Source organism: Hyaena hyaena, unplaced genomic scaffold, assembly GCF_003009895.1.
Source record: "Hyaena hyaena isolate Hyena2069 unplaced genomic scaffold, ASM300989v1 scaffold_111, whole genome shotgun sequence".
Lineage (NCBI taxonomy): Eukaryota > Metazoa > Chordata > Mammalia > Carnivora > Hyaenidae > Hyaena > Hyaena hyaena.
Window position 1 is genome coordinate 2,505,339 of NW_024080743.1, and position 19,050 is coordinate 2,524,388.

At 37.7% G+C, this 19,050-nt stretch overlaps 2 protein-coding genes and 2 non-coding genes across 4 annotated transcripts in view; 3 read left to right on the plus strand and 1 right to left on the minus strand.

Moving 5' to 3' along the window:
• Positions 1-2,764: 2,764 nt before the first annotated feature.
• On the plus strand, positions 2,765-14,027 carry RPL5 (ribosomal protein L5). The gene is made up of 10 exons (XM_039236467.1): positions 2,765-2,875; positions 3,434-3,518; positions 4,827-4,936; positions 5,903-5,972; positions 6,057-6,172; positions 7,344-7,478; positions 8,997-9,199; positions 10,332-10,509; positions 13,327-13,415; positions 13,863-14,027. Exons 1-10 carry the CDS (start codon positions 2,765-2,767, stop codon positions 13,960-13,962), a joined length of 1,197 nt encoding a protein of 398 aa, XP_039092398.1. The 3' UTR covers positions 13,963-14,027.
• LOC120234583 lies at positions 10,166-10,261 on the plus strand. Its single transcript, XR_005529138.1, has one exon. It is a non-coding gene; the product is annotated as a small nucleolar RNA SNORD21 (small nucleolar RNA).
• LOC120234580 lies at positions 13,514-13,651 on the plus strand. Its single transcript, XR_005529135.1, has one exon. It is a non-coding gene; the product is annotated as a small nucleolar RNA SNORA66 (small nucleolar RNA).
• A 252-nt stretch (positions 14,028-14,279) lies between the features above and the next one.
• Positions 14,280-19,050, minus strand: part of DIPK1A (divergent protein kinase domain 1A) — a 116,123-nt gene continuing 111,352 nt past the window's right edge. Inside the window, exons 4-5 of the mRNA XM_039236431.1 lie at positions 18,100-18,276; positions 14,280-16,278 (exon numbers count right to left, since the gene is read on the minus strand). Coding sequence (XP_039092362.1) covers positions 15,466-16,278; positions 18,100-18,276 — 990 coding nt within the window. The 3' untranslated portion in view covers positions 14,280-15,465. The remainder of the gene's footprint in view (positions 16,279-18,099; positions 18,277-19,050) is intronic.

Below are 19,050 nucleotides of genomic sequence, written 5' to 3' on the forward strand. Positions count from 1 at the left end.
ATTTTTGAGACAGAGCACAAGTAGGCGAGGAGCAGAGAGAGAGGGAGACACAGAAAACGAAACAGGTTCCAGACTCTGAGCTATTAGCACAGAACCCGACATGGGGCTCGAACCCACGAACTGTGAGATCACGACCTGAGCTGAAGTCGGACGCTTAACCGACTGAGCCACCCAGGCGCCCCCAGATCTAATTCTTAAAAGGATTAAAATTTTAGATATTTTTTTCTTTTTTTTAAGTTTATTATTTTGAGAGAGAAAAAGTATGAGTTGGGGAGGGGAAGAGAGAGAGGGAGAGAGAAGAACCCAAGCAGGTGCCATCCACACTGTTAGCACGGAGCCTGACACAGGGTTTGGACCCATGAACCATGAGATCATGACCTGACCTGAAGTTGAACACTTAACCAACTGAGCCACCCAGGTACCCCTAGACAATTTTTTTCTAATTTAAATATAACTGCATGAGAAATATTCAATAAATGTGACATTCTAATTAAATATAAAGAAATTAGAACAAGAAAACAAGATAAGTTTCCATGACTGTGAAAAAGAAAACTCATGTACAAATAAACCTGAAACTAATTTCTATGGAGTTTATTTCCTGACCTTGATAGATCAGTGTACAATCTGATTGAAAAAACATTTGAACAAACTGAGCAACATAATATTTTTGTTGTTCTTTATCATATCGTAGCATTGAAACATTGGAAGAATAACAAAACCTGTGTGGGTATGGATACTACTGTAAGAGACAGTAAAAATCACAATTAAAGCGAGTTATTTGATAATATCAAAATATCTAGGTGCACCTGGGTACCTCAGTTGGTTAAGTGTCCAACTCTTGATATTGGCTCAGGTCATGATCTCACAGTTCATGGGGAGATGGAGCCCTGCGTTGGGCTCCGCACTGACAGTGTGGAGCCTGCTTGGGATTCTCTCTCTCTGCCCCTCCCCAACTTGCTTGCATGTGTGCACATGTGCACACTCTTTTCTCTCTCAAAATAAATATTTAAAAAATTTTAATCTAGTAATAGTTTCTATTGTATTCTATTGAAAATAATAATTTACCTTATATGACATCATTACATTGTTGGAATGTGATATGTAAAATCACGGTTCATTTCCAAATCTAAATTGTATTGCTTTATAGATTTTATTTAGAATTCCAATTTCTGTTGCTCCGGCATAACAAAATTTCTCCTAGTTGTAATTAATAAAAATCATGTAAGCACATCAATGACCCAAGAAAAATTGTCCAACTTGGCGTTACTATCTGTAGAATACAAATGGTATGGCAACTTAGTGATCACAATATAGAAATTTTGCTGATATGAAGATATGAAAAAGCTTTTATGGAATAAATATAATTGATTAATTTTGTATTCCTTTATCTTATTAGTTTTTCAAACATCAATAGCTTATCAACAGAACACGCAGACATATTTACGTGGTGATCATAATTATGTTTGGTTGCCTTTGATATTTTACGGACTTTCAGCTCCATAAAAACCACAGATTTATACTTTATTGTAAAAAGAAAGTTTACTCTTTTATTGAGGGAGGATAATTATTTTTTACTGCATAAAAGTACAGGTTTAGAATGTTTAAAACATTTCTAATGGGCTAATATCAGTTAAGGGTATCCAACCATAAAGTAGCTCATACTATTTGCTATCCTTCAGTGTATAACCATAAGTTCAAATAAAGCAAAAGCCAATTGCAAAGAAAAAAAAATTTTGAAATAACTTAAGATGTTTTTTATTATAATTATCAAAGTTGGTAACAGTACAGAACAAGCTGATTAGGGCAGTAAGTAGTTATCTCAAAATCATAATATATGAATAACACCATAGAAATCTTTTCATATTTTGGTATGAAACCATCACTACAATAAATAAAATTTCTGATTTTCTATGTGTAATATATGTTTGACCTATTTCATAAAATGGAGTTCACTCTCATTTCAAATCATAAAAAATATTTCCCACTCCAGCAGGAATTGTTGTTTTATATTTTATTTTGAAATAAATTCAAAATCACAAATTGGTTTTTGTAAGAATAGTACAAAGAATTTCCATATATCCTTTTCCCAGATTCCCTATAGTTAATATTTTAACACATTTGCTTTATTATTTTTTCTCTTTACAAAAATATTGTGTATGTGTATTCACACACATATGTTTTTTTTCCTGAGCCATTCATTGAGTGGAAGTTGCAGAAATAATGCCCATTATTTCAAAATAGTTCAGAGTAGAGTTCCTAAAAACCAGGAACACCTATACATAACCATAGTGTACTTATAAAAATGAAATTAACATTTATCTATTACTACCATCTAACCCATCTAATCCACAAATTCCAAATTTCATTGATTGTTCTGAGAATGTTCTATGTACAAAAGAAATTAAAGTCTTCCTTTTTATCTTCCTTTTTATCCAGGATGTGTTCTAGGATCACACACTTCATTCAGCTGTTAAATCACTTTGGTCTCTTTCAATCTGGAATTGTTCTTTAGTTCTTCCTTATCCATTATTATTTTGTCATTTTTGAGGAATACAGATTAGTTACTTTGTAGAATATCCCTCAATTTGAGTTTGTTTGCAGTTCATCACATATCAGAATAGTTAAATTGTATAATTAGATTAAATTACATAAATTTGGTAGCAAGTAACTTCTGTGTTCTTCTCAGTTCATCATATCAGGAGGCACAGAAAGCTGACTTGTCCCATTACTGGTGATTTTTAACTTTTATCACTTGAGCTGGATTATGTTAGTTAGAGGTGCTAGACAGGTCCCCCTGGTTCCTGGTGTCACCATCTGTACTGGCTGGGCCAGCCAGTACGTGGTACAGAACCCCAGCTGCAGCCAAAGGCAACAGGTATATGTATTTTTAATTGTGTTGTTATAAAGACAAAGAAGGTAAGAAGGATTAAAACAGTGTTTAATTCAACAATGTGTTAGGTTGCTTCATAACTTCTAAATATTCAGATGCATGGTATGTGGGCCTTCATACATACTCTTGCCCTAAAACATGTAAAAGTTAGGGCTGGGCCTATTTCCAGGTAGAGTTCCCTTCTGATAGTTCCACACTCCAGGGTTAGCAGGGCCTGATAAAGACATGTGGCACCTTTCAGAGGCTAATAAATTAATGAAGCACCAAAATGAAGATCTTTAATTATTTTCTATAAATATAAATTACATACTTCTTTCCTTATACTTCCAAAAGCCACTTGGCAAAGACCACACTTGTCCGTAAATAATATTTTAACATTTCTCCTTGAAAGCTTTGTTGACATTGGCCAGAGTGGATTCGATGTGTATTTTTCCTGTTATATAAGAAGTTACAAATGAAACCAAAGGAGATTAGTATTATTATTTTAGTTTATTCTAGTGGCAGGTTTTTGGAGCCACTTAACCTTGTCATTCTGTTTGACAGACCCTTCTCCTTGCTCTGATATTGAGCAGTTTGCACACTGATTTTTTCCTGCTAGATTTATCACATGCATATTCACTTCCCAAGAGTAAGTTTAAATTTTGGACGATGAGGGTACAGAGTTAACACTCATTCTGAAGATGGGAATATTTTAAACAGCTATGCTGGTAAGTAATTTGCTTTCTTTTCCTGGTAGAGTCAGTAAATTCCATTACTGGACAAAATCGGATTTGTTTTTTGCTTTGTTGATTTTAAGATTGAGGCCAAATTAAAATATGCAGATTCCTGGTCCCCAAATCAGCAAGTTTGATTCAGGAGAGGAGGCGGAATATTCAGATATCTGACTTTTAATGAGTGCCCAAATGAGTCCCATGCAATAGCCCAAAGACCACCTTTGACATGCTGTTAGGTAAGGGAATACTTTCTCTTGAGGTGCTTTTTTGTTTGGTTGCTTGCTTGTTGGTTAGTTCTCCTCAGTCTGCATGTGTAGAAAATGGAAAGGAAACAGTTTATTCCCTAATTTCAATTAGTTTTGAAAGAATGAAAATAAAAAAGGACTTACAGAGAAAAATTAAGCTGACTAGCTCAGAGTGATGGAGGGAAAAGGAATGTCAGGGATCAGGGGACACGTTGGAGGTAAAGGGATGCAGTAAGTAGTTCTTTTACCATTTAACGAAGAGCACTGAATGCCAGCATTGTGCTTGGAAATTCAAGGGTGAACTGGGACAACAGGGCCCACCTTCAGGGAGTTTACAGGGGAGGGTGGGGTGAAGCAGGTTTGAAGGTGCTGTGGGAAGAGAGAGGCTCCTCACTCAGGGTTGAAATACTGAGATGGGCGCCTGGGTGGCTCAGACGGTTAAGTGTCCGACTTTGTCTCAGGTCATGATCTCACCGGCACTGTGCAGACTGCTAGCTCAGGGCCTAGAGCCTGCTTCAGATTCTGAGTGTCCCTCTGTCTCTGACCCTGCTCTCTCAGAAATAAATAAAGACATTAAAAAAAATTTTTTTTTAATGAAGTACTGGGACAAGGTTTCCAGAAGAGCTCCTCTATGATCTGGACCATATCTGCATCTCCAGGTCCAGGAGGATAGAGGGCAAAAGAACTCCACAACAAATACATTCTATTTAATTTTAAACTTTTTTCCTATTTACAAAGTTATATATGTTCCTTACGAAACATCTTAGCATATGAAACTGAAAATTTCCTATAATCCTCCCTGCTACTGCTTACCTATTCCAACCGGATTACCAGCCAGAGCTTGGTCCCTTGGTGGCTTTGAGGGATTGTTATTCACTAGCGAAGTCCGGCGTCGGTCCTCCCGCCACATGGGGGCAGTACCGGCACGCCTAGTGCCGGCGCGCTCTCTCTTCCATACGTCGCTCGCGTGATCTTCAGTGCTACATACTGCGCCTGCGCACGGGCTGCGGCCTTTTCCCCCCGCGGAGCGCTCCTGGGCCTGCTGGTCTGTGGCGAGCCGGGGACGCCGGTCTCTGTTCCGCAGGATGGTGAGTGGGTATCTGGAATAGGGGCTCCGGATGCACGGGGGTTCCCTGTCCTTGGTCAGACGCCAGCCTAGGATCCGTTTCGCGCGGCGCCGGAGTTGGATGGCGTTCGATAGTGAGCTCTGCTGAGGTAGGGCTGCCGCTCCCAGCGTGGCCTTAATGGCTGCCGCCCGGCGCGCAAGCTTGGGGGGAGGGGTTGACGGAGAAAATCGGGAGCCAGGGTGTCGGATTAAGGAGCGGGATGAGTTTAGTAGACAAGCTGCGGGGATAGTGCCGGCTCCTCCGAGGGGGCACCAGCAGGCGGGGAAGATTGCATGCAATCTGTTTGAAGACTAGCTGGGGATGCCTAAGTGGAGATGGGCTGCGGCTCCTCGGGCCCATCCAGCGCTGACTGCTTCATTGTTTTTTCGGGAGAATCTCGGGTCGGTGGGTCTTCCAGAAGTGGCTTTGAAACTTAACAGCTCGGAGACTGTGGTTTCTCTGGGCCCCGAAAGAAGCTCGTTTAGTTGGTATGTGCCTTCCTCTGTCTAGACTGTTGCTGGCACTAGTTTTTTATTATTTTGGGGATGTGGCATTGCTTTGGTGCTAGGGGGACAGTGCTCTTTTAATCGGGAGTAATTGCTAAATAACGCCCTTGACCAGATGAGTTTTGTGGCAAGTAACTGAAGCTTTTGGAAAACGTGCGTGGACAGTGCAGGAAATAAGAGGTTAGGTTCTCAAAATGAGACGTACGGCGTTTGGAACAAACTGACGTTAGGCAAAGTTGCTGTCTAGAGCAATGCTTTGGAAAAGTGACTGATGGGAAGTAGAAAAAGTGATTCTTGACCCTCTGTGGTTTGAGAAACTGGACTCTACAAAAGTGACAGTTGTGTGGATTCACTTTTGAAGTTTTGTTACAGAGTTAACTCACATGTCAAAAATATCCTAAACCATTTTCAAAGTTTTAATAACATTCTTTTATTCTTAAAGGGGTTTGTTAAAGTTGTCAAGAATAAGGCTTATTTCAAGAGATACCAAGTGAAATTTAGAAGAAGACGAGGTATGGTCATTTAATTCATATTCACGATATTAGAAGAATCTGCAGTGAAGCAGACTTTATTAAATTTCTTTTTTTTTTTTCCAGAGGGTAAAACTGATTACTATGCCCGGAAACGCTTGGTAATTCAGGATAAAAATAAGTACAACACACCTAAATACAGGATGATAGTTCGTGTAACCAACAGAGATATCATTTGTCAGGTAAGTTGTATTCAAAACTCAAGCAATGGATGGTAACCCTCACTCCCTTTAACTGAATGCTGGAGAAGTTGTACCTGGGGAGCAAAACACATGTATGGGTTAGAAGCTCTCTAGTGCCTGGCATTCTAAAAACATTGAGTAGTGTGTGTTTTTTTTTTTTTTTTAGTAGGCCTGAAGTTGGAGCATGGGAGGGATTGGCATGATAAAATACTCAACTGAAAAATTGGCCTTGGTTGGTCAATCCTGACCAAACTGGTTTAATCCCATTTTCTAATGGTGGGAGGAGAGGATTAGAGAAATCTAAGGTATATGCTATCTTGTAGGGGTAGGAGGATAAATGTGAAGCCAAGTAGGTTCTAGCACATTCCAGTTCCCAGAGAATAATAGAATTTGTCATGGACTAAATACTGACTTGTGCTGTGTGGCCTTATATGCCACAATACCACTGCTTTTTGAAGAGATAGTTGTGGAGGTTAAATTAGGCTCTTAAGATTTTTATTTCTGCTTATTGTTTGAAATAGGCTTTGATAATTCTGTATGAAGGTTTCTTTCACACAAGAGACATCCAGAAGATGGTAGTTTGCTCCTAGAAGCCAGTTTTTTGGGCTTTTACAATTAGGGAACGTTGTTACAGTCAAGATGGCTGAGCTTTTGCAGAGGGCAGGCATACCTGTTTAATGGGCAGACTAACTTGTTCATTGTGAAGACAATGTGTTCCTTCATGCCTAAGTTCAGATAACTAAACATTAGGTATTAGAAGCATCGTTGGACTTAGACATGCTTAGTTCAAAAGGTATTCGAAATAATCATAGGTTCCTATTGACTTTTCACGATGTCTTTAGTTCATTGGCTAATGCAGCTAAGAGTCTTTTCAGTATTTGGAAGGAACAGTAGTCTAACTTACTCCAAAGGCATTTCAGTGGTCAGTGTCTATGTGGTATGGTAATTTTAGTTCAGTTTGTGATACTATTGGGACATTTAGATAAAACCGATCTGCTATAGTTGACTAAACCATTCTTTTGGTGATTGAGGTTAACAAAGACAGATTCTAAGTATTGTAAATTTTTGTTTGGCTTTTTTTTTTTTTTTAAGTCCTTTAACAAAGAAGACCCCTAGGACAAGTAATCAAAAAGTTGAAAATACAGATTACTAATCTGGTTTTTTCTTACAGATTGCTTATGCCCGTATAGAAGGAGACATGATAGTTTGTGCAGCTTATGCTCATGAACTCCCAAAGTACGGTGTGAAGGTTGGCCTGACAAATTATGCTGCAGCCTATTGTACTGGCCTGCTGCTGGCCCGCAGGGTATGTAGAAGATAACTTTAATTGACAAACTTTAGAACTCTAGCTCACTGTTTAGAGTTGTCTGCAAGATAGATGTTCATACATGAATAAGATACCCTCAGCTATGGGTTCTGGGGAGTGCCTGCTGTTGTGCTGTTGCTTACATGGTCATCATCAGGGAAGACAATTTTATAAATACAGAGTTTGAGACTGCACAGAATTTTCTAGTTCTCTGGGGAGATAGTTTTTCTGTTTTTTGCCCTGAGAGGTAGATCTAGATCACTGGAGTCTAATTCAAAGAATGATAGCCACTAGCCACATATGGGTGTTGAGCACATGAAATGTGGCTGGTGCTATTGAGGAACTGAATTTAGACGATTCTAAATAGCCATTTGTAGACTAGTTACTGCCTTGTTGGACAGTGCAGACCTCTGCTATTCAGAGGTATAGATCTTCTGACCATCAGTCAGTGCACATTTAAAATTCAGGCTGCACTCCACGCCCTTGGAATCTATATTTTACTTGGATGTCCAGGTTATTTATATATATACCTGTTAATTTTGAGAAACAATGTTTTCTTTGGGGAGGGCCAGCAGGCCTAGGATTCAGTTTTGTTTTAGTCATCTTTGCCTTTGGGTGGCAGCATTTCCTATAATATGAGAAAGTAGTTGTAGATGGGGTTTTTGCCTTAGTTTTGTTTTGTTTTCTCAGTTACCAGTCTTGCATTGGAATTGTTAAGCATGCATTGTTGTTAGGGACTCAAATTTTTATTGGTCATAAATATGCTTGAGTAGGGGTGGGGAGCATTGTCCTTAAATACGAGAATAGTGTGGTACAAAGTCACACTGCTTGTGGTGAAGTTCATAGCTAGATACACTAGCAGAGGAATCACCCTTATTGATGTAATGTCTTTGGAGAATAGAGCCATAAAAGATGTTCTCTTCTGCCAAGGATCCTCTTCCTAAGATTTTAATGAAATTAATCAAAACTACATGTGTGATAACATAAATGGTTGAATTTTATTGTAGCCAAATATGACTGAAGAAACGTGGAGAATATCTCCTTTGAATTGATAGTACGGTTACATCTTAATTGATTGCTACAGGGGCACCTGGGTGGCCCAGTCGGTTAAGCGTCTGACTTCAGCTCAGGTCATGGTCTCATAGTTCATGAGTTAAAAACCTGCATCAGGCTCTGTGCTGACAGTTCAGAGCCTGGAGCCTCTTTCGTATTCTGTGTCTCCCTCTCTCTCTGCTCCTCTTCTGCTCATGCTCTGTCTCAAAAATAAACTCTAAATAAAATTAATTGATTGCTACAAAAATCAAGTATGGACATATAGCAGAGATTCAGAAGCTACAAGACAAAGTTATAAAGTTGAATGTCTACAGTGTCTTTTTGTAGCATCTTAATATTTAAAAGTAAGTTGGTTCAGAGGGTAAGAGAATTGGAAGGAAATTTTTTCCGGATGTCAGGTCATTAATGTTGTGACTAGATGTTAGAATTGTTTGAATATATTTAGACTGGCTTTTTTGTTAATAGCTTCTCAATAGGTTTGGCATGGATAAGATCTATGAAGGCCAAGTAGAAGTGACTGGAGATGAATACAATGTGGAAAGCATCGATGGTCAGCCTGGTGCCTTCACCTGCTATTTGGATGCAGGGCTTGCCAGAACTACTACTGGAAATAAAGTTTTTGGGGCCCTCAAGGGAGCTGTGGATGGAGGCTTGTCTATTCCTCACAGGTAATATAGCACTCAAGTTTTTATTGTTTAGACACCAGTATTTCTATTTCTAACTGGTTGGACTGTGGAGATTACTGAATCAAAGTAATAGGAGACTATCATTGTGTATCTGCTGTATGCTTAATACTATGCAAAAGGAACGTGTCAGGGCAGGAAGGACTTGTAGTACCGCATTTCATAAATGAGACTGAGGTTCAGAGGTAAATGATTTCGTCAAGGTTTTAGAGCCAGTAGTAGAAAAGCCAGGGTTGAAACCACTAGTTTTTGGGTTGTGGCTTAGTTTTGGTTAGAAACGAGCGACTCAAGTCCACTCCACTCCCCTCCCAGTCGGTGCATTTTATTTTCATTCAGAAAGAAAATTGCTTTATTCGGTTATGGAAAACTATCAACTCCAGAAAAAGATTTTGATAAAAAGCTTAAGATAAAACTCCCATACTTTCAACTGGAAATAAGATTGTAGATCATTAGAAAAAAAAAAAAAAGATTGTAGATCATTAGAGGCTAAGTAGGTGATTTTAATTTGGTAGTTCCTTTGGTTTTAAGTTAATTTTTGTTATTGTTGAGTAGATGCATCTTTAAGAAGTGATTTATGTTTAGCCTCTTAGGGATATTTTAGTAGTTGGTGACTTAATCAAAATTTTTTCTGGCTATAGGTTTTGGGGTTGGGGAGGTTAGCCTTATAAAATGTAACCTAACTGCAACTTTTATAATGGTGGGGCATAATATTTTTAAGGACCTGCAGGTCTCTTGCAAAGCATCTATTAGATGTGGTTGAACATCACCTATTCCCATGTACCCTGAGGCACCACTGAGAAATTCTAGCATTTGGGGGGAGCAGTTTTGAAACCATTTCCTGTACTAATAAGGAGAACTAACTTGATAGTGGTGCAAACTTGGTTCATTTCAAGACTTAATAAAGGTGTTTGTGGTATGATTTTCTCTTTCATCCTGGAATTCACATCAGCTGCTGAATGATGATACCCCAGTAACTGAGCAGTCAGTAGTTGGTCCTTTGATTGCATATGATGCAATTAATTGTTTCAAGACGGGACTGATGGCAGCTACTGAAATGAATTCCTGCTAGTGAACTGATATCAGTCATTACATACTAATATGAAAAACTTTATTTTAGTACCAAACGATTCCCTGGTTATGATTCGGAAAGCAAGGAATTCAATGCAGAAGTACATCGGAAGCACATCATGGGTCAAAATGTTGCAGATTATATGCGTTACTTAATGGAAGAAGATGAAGATGCTTACAAGAAACAGTTCTCTCAATACATAAAGAACAACGTTACTCCAGACATGGTAAAAATTTTAACTAAAAATGCCTGTATTGGTTAATTTGTAGAGTCAGCTTTACTAGTTGGCTTTGGTGGGAAAATTAATAGTTGTTATTTCTGGTTAACAGTTAAAGTTGAATATGAGTATGTTAATAGGTATAAATAGACTTAAGTGAGCTGTCCATTAACTCAAGTTAGCTTAAAATGGAATGTCCTGAAACTGGGATACTGGGTGAGGGTAAGTTAAAAGACAAACAAGGTAGAGGCACCTGCAGGGATGGCTCAGTTGGTTAAGCGTCCAGCTTCAGGTCAGGTCATGATCTCATGGTTTGTGAGCTCGAGCCCCATGTCAGGCTCTGTGTGACAGCTCAGAGCCTGGAGCCTGCTTCAGAAAGTCAGACAAGGTAGTATAAAGAGCTAGACTTCCAAGCTTTTAGGGACTTTTTAGATCTTAAAAGGTGGCAAGCTTGAAGCCTCTAAATCTAAAGCCTGTGGCGGCTTTTGTTCATTTCGCTGTTCTATATTTGTAGACTTCATTCCTGTGGTCATAGTTACAATCTATCCTGTCTGACGAGATGCTGGTTACTAAACTTCATTTTGAAACCATGTCGAAGAAAGGTTCTCTATAGCAAATAAATTCTATGTTCTGGATTTTCTGAATGTCAGGCATGCACACATAGTTGTACTGATTCAATCACTGGTTCTGCATGATGTTGCAGATGTGAGTTTAATGTTGGAGGATTTATCAGCCTCAGTCAGTTAAGCATAAGCTCAGGTCATGATCTCATGGTGTGTGAATTCAATTCCTACATCAGGCTCTGCTGACCGCTCAGAGCTTCGAGCCTAAACATTTAAAAAAGGACAATTTATCAGCCCTAATGTTATATCTCCAAAGTTCTCTATTCAGTGTAGTAATGGAAGATAATAGGACAGTACACAAAAGTCACACTGATTATTATAAAACAATTATATAGCTCTGGAGTTGTATATAAGTTGGTGGTTATATATTAAATGTTCTTTTCCGTTAGTGCATAGTTTCTATTTTGACACAGTTTTGGTTATGAAAATCTTTAGAGTTGTAATTGGGAAAATCAATGTTATTTGTATGCTTAGTACACAGTCTAGGGCTGAATAAACACATCACTTGATTTTTTGAGCTAAGAAAAGGGTACTATTTGTTAGTGTCGCAAATAAATAATTTTCAGAAATCTATACTTCTTGATTACTATTGACATTGTCCTCATTCACTGTGGTAAATAGGTCTTTTAATTGTGATGATTCTAATTGGCCTGCATAATTTTTCTTCCTAAGCCAGTTCTTACTGTGGTCCTGTCACACTTGTTCAAAACTTTTCAAATTCATAAGTTGCTTTCAGATACCCATTTCTTAATGCTTTCTAACGTATGTGGTATATACTTCAGCTGGACCACTCTTAGGCTAATGTACTTTTCCTGGCTAGCTCATTAATTTGATCTATGGAAGTCTCTTTTCTGCATGGCTGCTGAAATCCTCTGCAGACATCTTACTTGTCTCCAGGAGGAAGTGGTCTTCACCTAAACTCATGGTATTATCTATATACGTGGTTGTATTTTCTCTGTCTTTTTGAAGGAGTGGACCAAGTTGATTATATTTATTAAATGACTACATCTGAAGTCATCAAGTGGGTTTGTTAGTTACAGAGGAGAGCTGTCATAGTGCTTAAAATAAAAGAGGTAGAGAAATTAACTTTGAGGATGGATTTAGGGAGTTGAGATCTAATGCAGTGAAAGTGTTGGCATTATTTTCATTTGATAAGTTGTATACAAATGCATGTAGTAATCACATTTTCTCCATATTCAGTGAGTAATTTTAGAGACTTGGATTACTTTGGCTCATTCTTTAGGGGGCTATAATTGTTACTAGATTGTGATAGTAATCATTCAGGCAATTTATAGCTGTTTCATGACTTGGTCTTCCATAGAACCAATAGTCACTTATTTGGAGGTGGGAATTGAAACAATTCAGAGAGTTACAACACTTTTTTATGAATTTTAGAACAGAATCCTCATTAAGATCTAATTGGATGGTGTTTCAGGGTTTTTTGGGAAATTCAAACCAATGTTTCCACAGAGGCATAATACTGTTGCCAAATACTAGTGATTCCTAAGTAGTAACAGATAGAAGAGGTTCTTGGTATGCAGTTCTGGGTATAGCATTGAAAAGCCTCTCAGGTCCTAAAGGAAAATATAAATCGTGGGAATGTGGGAGAACGCAAATAAAGTAAGCAATTGATTGTTGGCCCCATATACTCTTCATCTTAACATCTTAAATATTTGGTTTTGGCATGTATCCTCACTTGAATAAAAGAATTGAGGTCAGGACCACCTGGGTGGTTCAGTTGGTTAAGTGTCATGTGTGCACGCTCAAAATAAAAGAATATAGGTCAGACAGTATTTTATGTTTTAAATGTATTTATTTTGAGAGAGCACGAGAAGGGGGAGTGGCAGAGAATGAGAATTCCAGGCAGGCTCCACACTGTCAGCACAGAGCCTGATGTAGGGTTCTAGAGATCATGACCTGAGCCGAGGTTAAGAGTTGGGGACATCTAAATGACCAAGTCACTCAGGCACTCTTTATTTTTTTCTTTTTAAAGTTTATTTATTTTGAAAACGCATAAGTGGGGGACAGAGGTGAGACAGTATTTTAAAGAAATATAAGGAGATAGCAGCATTGACTTAGTTTAGTTCCTTTTGACAGTCTGGGTTAGAAGGACAAAATAGAGCCAATAGTAGAATGTAGTGTTACGTGACTGTTTAGGGCATGTGAAATGAAACCAAGTACTGTTTGCTTTGCTTTCTTTCAGATGGAGGAGATGTATAAGAAAGCTCACGCTGCTATACGAGAGAATCCAGTCTATGAGAAGAAGCCTAAGAAAGAAGTTAAAAAGAAGAGGTATGCATCCTCCTGTTGTCTTTTTAAGAGAGAGAGGTTGGGAGAGGTTGGGAGGAGTTATTGCTTTGTTTCATCTTACCCAAAGTCTTGTTGAAGTTGTGCAAACTCGATCACTAACTCTGCATGATGTTGCAGAAGTGAGGGGAACCAGGTTTGCTAAAGTAATTGTGGTGATAGAAATGTATTAGCCTCAGAAGCTACTTAACTGAGCTGACCCATTCTGTCCCAGTACAGTATAACTATCCAATAACTGCATTTTTAAATACTGTATGTATTTAATAATGGATGTGGGAAAGTTAGCCTAAGAGCATAAATAGGTATATGGGAATTTGGATTGTTTGACCTGATAATAAAGTCTTCTTTTTTTCAAGGTTAAATATTTTCTGTCCTTTATAGCTGTGGTTTTTAAAAATCACATTTTTCTCTTAATTTTACTTTGTTTTGTAGGTGGAACCGTCCTAAAATGTCTCTTGCCCAGAAGAAAGATCGGGTGGCTCAGAAGAAGGCAAGCTTTCTTAGAGCTCAGGAGCGGGCTGCTGAGAGCTAATAAACCAAACAATTTTCTATGAAGATTTTTCAGATAAAGACAATAATAAACTTATTCACCAAGCAGCTTCTGTGTTGAGCTCTTGTTAATGAAACTGTTAGAAATAACACGAAATACAAAAGCAGAAGAGTTGACAAGGGTATTTTGGTTTGGTTTTGCTTCAAGAAAAAAGTGTAACTTTCTATATTGATTCAAAGTTCACACCTGCTTCTTGAGCTTCTGTTTTCCATGACAGGAGTTAATCCTTCTAATTGTGTGGAATACAGCTCTCCCTAAAAAAGTCTGGTAAGCAACAGACCAGCCATCCAACTAGGAAATACTTCTTCCATTCATTTATTGTAACCAGATGATTAGTGGGAAGAAAAGATACCTTCAAAATACACCATTTTAAAATAAGCAAAACATGTGCTCATCAATGGCTTTAATTTTTGAGAGAAGGCTGTCCAATGAAGTTCACATAACATTTCACTTTAATCAGGTTAAACATTTGAGCAGAAAACACTGGGTCTTCCTTCAAAAGAGGTGTTCCATTTTATGGAGATGTTGGAAGGTACATGCCAGATCTTAACGTTAAAATAACATGAAAAGAACAAATATTAACTTGCATATCAAGTTCACATGGAAAAATAAATTTACATGCCTCTTAAGAAATAGCCCTTTGGCCAACAGGAAATACTGTTCAAAATGGAAAATTATTAAAAAGTCCCATGATTTCAGAGTCTGGCTCTTAAATGTCCCACTTCCCCATAGCTCAAATTCAGACTTGTAAATTTGGATTGAGTTGATGTTAAGTCAGTTTTGAAGGACTCCACTCATTGACACTATGAAAGACCCATCAAATCTAGGATGATGAAAGCTCATCCAATTTCAACCTCTAAACTTGACAATTGTTGCCAAATAGAACACTTTATGATGGATTTTTATTTTTAAGCTATTAAGAGCCACTCAAAACTTTCTGAAGCCATATAACAAATGTTTTTTAAGTCTACAAGTACAACAAACCATGCTATTAACCCAACATCTGTTTATAAAGGAGTAACTACTTGCTTTGCAGTCTTAATTTCTGTTAATGTGCAAACTTTACCATGCTAAGACTTAAGTAAATGTACGGTATAGTTTTTTGTTTTTTGTTTTTTTTAACAGCAGCTTCGATGCAAACAATGTTTCCAGCAATGGTATTTTGGCTAACGTAAATCTAAGAAATATTCTCACTGTTTATGGAATGAGGCTTTTCACAGCATTATTTTAGGTCATTAGTCAAAATAGTTAAACACAGTGAATGTACCAGGGCTTATAATAGCAGGAATGAAATCTTTGGACCAGTTCATCCTATACCTCCTGCCATTACTTCAATATGTATCTCAAGATGATGGCTTCTTAAAACTAGGTTAAAGGGGTTTTGTATAATTGGCAGGAATTTGAATCAGAAGCCATTTTTTTAATGCTCAAAAATTTTCCTTAGAATTGTTAAGTTTCCTAGAACGGTCACACCGTCCAAATGAACTAAGAGTCATTTGTGTAGGAAATTTTCTTCCACAGTAATGTTTTTAGGTTATTTAGTATCAAAGAATGTTCCATTTCCATTTGATTTGCTGTGACTTTGAGAGCAATACAAGAATAAAGTTGCTTTTCCAATTCTTCACGAATTTCAGTTGGAGCACCACGCAGTAGGTAGTCTTTGAGTAACTGACAGGCTTTTGCCAAGTTTGGTTGTATCACTTCTGAAGTACACTTCATTGTACTCTGATCACAGGTAGTTCGACAGTCTGTGCCATAAACACAGTCCAAATCAGATTCACAGTGGCGATCCTTTATCAGTTCTTTCAGGTTTGTCTCTGGCACAATTTTTCTCATGTCCACCATTTTCAAATCATACTTATCATTATAACCTAGGTTTTTGGCACTAATATCACACATGAGGAAGTTTCCATACGGGCCATGGAAAACATCTTCCACAAATTCTAGAAGTCCTATGGCTATTTTAGCCTTTCTAGGCCATGATGGTGTGAACAACTGATCCATGCTTCTTCTAAACCCAGACGGAATAAAAAGTTCAATGACCCATGGAAGGCTTATTCCATAAAGAGAGGTATATTCAACACTTTCCATCACGTAGAGGTCACCACAGAATCCCATTAATTTGGGGGTATGTTCCTTATCTTGAAGTATCACCATAAGAAGAAATTCATTTAGTTGAAGAAGGGCCCATGCTGACTTTGCTTCTCCCAAGGAAACCTGGCCATCTTTGTCTCCATCAGCCACCGTCAAGATGAGATTAACCAGTTCAGAGAGATTTCCTTGGTCACCCAACTTTGCCTATTTATATAAGGAATGAAAAATACCTCACATATAATACACATACTAACTTTATGTGATTACTATGCTAAGTAATGATCTTGTTACCAAAATCCCATAAAGGAACTTAATATATCTCCAAATATAATGCTTACTAAGTGAATCAGTATATTTTATATAATTATAGTAAAACCCACTCCATTATATTTTTTTAAGAAATGGCCATCCTAACCTTGAGGGTGTTATGCTGAGCGAAATAAGTCAGGCAGAGAAGGACAAATATCATATGTTTGCACGTATAGGAGGATTAGGAGGAACTTGACGGAGGAACAAGGGGGAGAAGAAGGGCGGAAATGGTGGGGGAAAGGGAGAGAGGCAAACCATGAGAGACTCTTGAATGCTGACAAAAACTGAGGACTGATGGATGTGGGGGGGGAGGGGGGATGGGCATGGAGGAGGGCACTTTGGGGATGAGCGCTGAGTGTTATGTGGAAAATAATTTGACAATAAACTATTTGTAAAAAAAAAAAAAAACAAAAACGAAACTAAAAAAAAAAAAAAAAATGGCCATCCTAGCTTCCATTAGCCCCTTGGGCCCTGTAGATAAATACAGTTATCCAAGACACTAAGTAATAATTCTTACACATTTACTTGCAAGAATAGTGTAATGTGCTCATATCCAAAGTTATAATAAGGGTCAACTGAAAATTATTTTCTCTTATTTTTAAAAAAATTTTAATGTTTATTTTATTTTTGAAGGAGAGAGAGAGAGACAGAGACAGAGTGTGAGTGGGGGAGGGGCAGAGAGAGAGGGAGACACAGAATTAGAAACAGGCTCCAGGCTCTGAGCTGTCAGCACAGAGCCTGATGCAGGGCTCGAACTCACGAACTGTTAGATCATGACCTGAGCTGAAGTCAGATGCCTAACTGACTGAGCCACTCAGGTGCCCCGATTTTCTCCTATTCTGTAGTCACCACATTAACAGAACTATTTTGTTCAATTCTATTGTTCTAATGATGAAGGTTAAAAAGTGTTGGGGCTCCTGGCTGGCTCAGTCAGAGGGGTGTGCAGCTCTTGATCTCGGGGTTGTGAATTCAAACCCCAGGATGGGTGTTCATTAAATAAAAACTTAAAAAAAAAAGTATTTCCCTGTGAAGGTTCTTGGTATAAATAGTCTGAAAATGTAAACTGTTCAAAGAAAAAGAATTTTTAAAAATTTATTTTGAGAGAGAAAGTATGAGTGGGGAGGGGAAGAGACAGAGAACGAGACAGAATCCCAGGCAGGCTCCACACTGTCCGTGCAGAGCCTGATGTGGGGCTCGGACCCATGAACCAATCATGACCTGAGCCGGCTGAAACCACAAGTCAGACGTTTAACTGACTGAAACACCCAGATGTCCCAGAAACGAAAGATTTTTAGTGAAATCTGACAGCAATAAAAAGAGATTCTTTCCAAAATTGTAACAATTTTTATCTTTTAATACATTTAATCTTTGTATAAATATTTCTTTAAATTTTAAAAAATAATTTGCAATCAAGGTATATATACTAATTTTATCCCCTCCTCCACCTTTTAAAAGTGTCAGTTACAGTGGCAAACTATAGAGGAGCTCATCAATTTAATGAACTCCCCTTTCATATCTGGACATTTTTAGCTATCATAAATAATATTAATGTAACCATCTTCCACACATCTTTTTTGAATTATTTCCTCAAGATGGGGGGGTCCTTGATATAGGTTAAAGAATAGCAACATTTTTATGGTTTAGAATAAGGTCTTACCAACTCTTCAAGAATATACTGCTTCACGCTAATAACATGTGAATAGATATACTACTTACTTTAAAGAGACTGTAGACCATTTCTTTGAATTTCTGTACAGTTGTTCCCCTAGTTGGCTTATCAAATAGCACTATTTCTTTCCTTGGTTCCAATTCAGTCCCAAAATCAAGATGAAGTGCTTGTTCCATTTGACATTTCACAACACCTGGTAGATTACCCCAAATCCCTAAATACATCTATATGAAAAAAGAATGACAAATTACTCTTTAGGCTAAATAGAAAATTAACCACTATATTTTTAGTGTCCTTTTTCTCTTATAAAAACATACAAGCAACAAAACATTAGGACTGAGCTTTTCTCCATAACTTTTTTAGATTATAAAAGCTATGCATGCTGAAATACATATATTTTTGACCGTGATCAATTTTATTTTTTCCAGTTTTTAAGTTGTGACAAATTATTAAAAACTTAAAATTTACCATCGTAACCATTTTTAGTGTACAGTTGAGTGGTATTACATTCACAATGTTGTGCAGCCATCACCACCGTCCATCTGCAGAACTCTTCATCTCGTAAAAGTGAAACTCTATACTTATTAAATAATAACTCCCGGTTCCCCCTCCCCACCCCAGCCCCTGGCAACAACATTCTATTTTCTGTCTTTATAGTTTTAACAATCTAAGTATCTCATACAAATGGAACAATACAAAACTTATCTTTTTGTGACTGGCTTATTTCACTTCGCATAATGTCCTCAAGATTCATCCGTACATTAGCATGTGTCAGAATTTCTTCCTTTTTAAAGCTAACAGCCCACTGTATGTATATACTACATTTTGCATTTCTATTCACCTGCTGATAGACACTTTGGTGCTTCCCCATTTTAGCTATTGTGAATAATGCTGATATGAGCATGGATGTCTTTTAGACTCTGCTTTCAATTTTTTAAGGAATATACCCAGAAGTAAAACGACTGGATCATAAAATCATTCTTATGTTTACTATTTTG

Bases quoted from the DNA above. Each gene is read 5' to 3' on its own strand.
- RPL5 (XM_039236467.1), top strand. From the start codon at position 2,765: ATGTTAGTTAGAGGTGCTAGACAGGTCCCCCTGGTTCCTGGTGTCACC. The intron at 4,937-5,902 runs GTGAGTGGGTAT...TTATTCTTAAAG, and splicing joins GGTCTCTGTTCCGCAGGATG to GGGTTTGTTAAAGTTGTCAA. The intron at 9,200-10,331 runs GTAATATAGCAC...ACTTTATTTTAG, and splicing joins GGCTTGTCTATTCCTCACAG to TACCAAACGATTCCCTGGTT.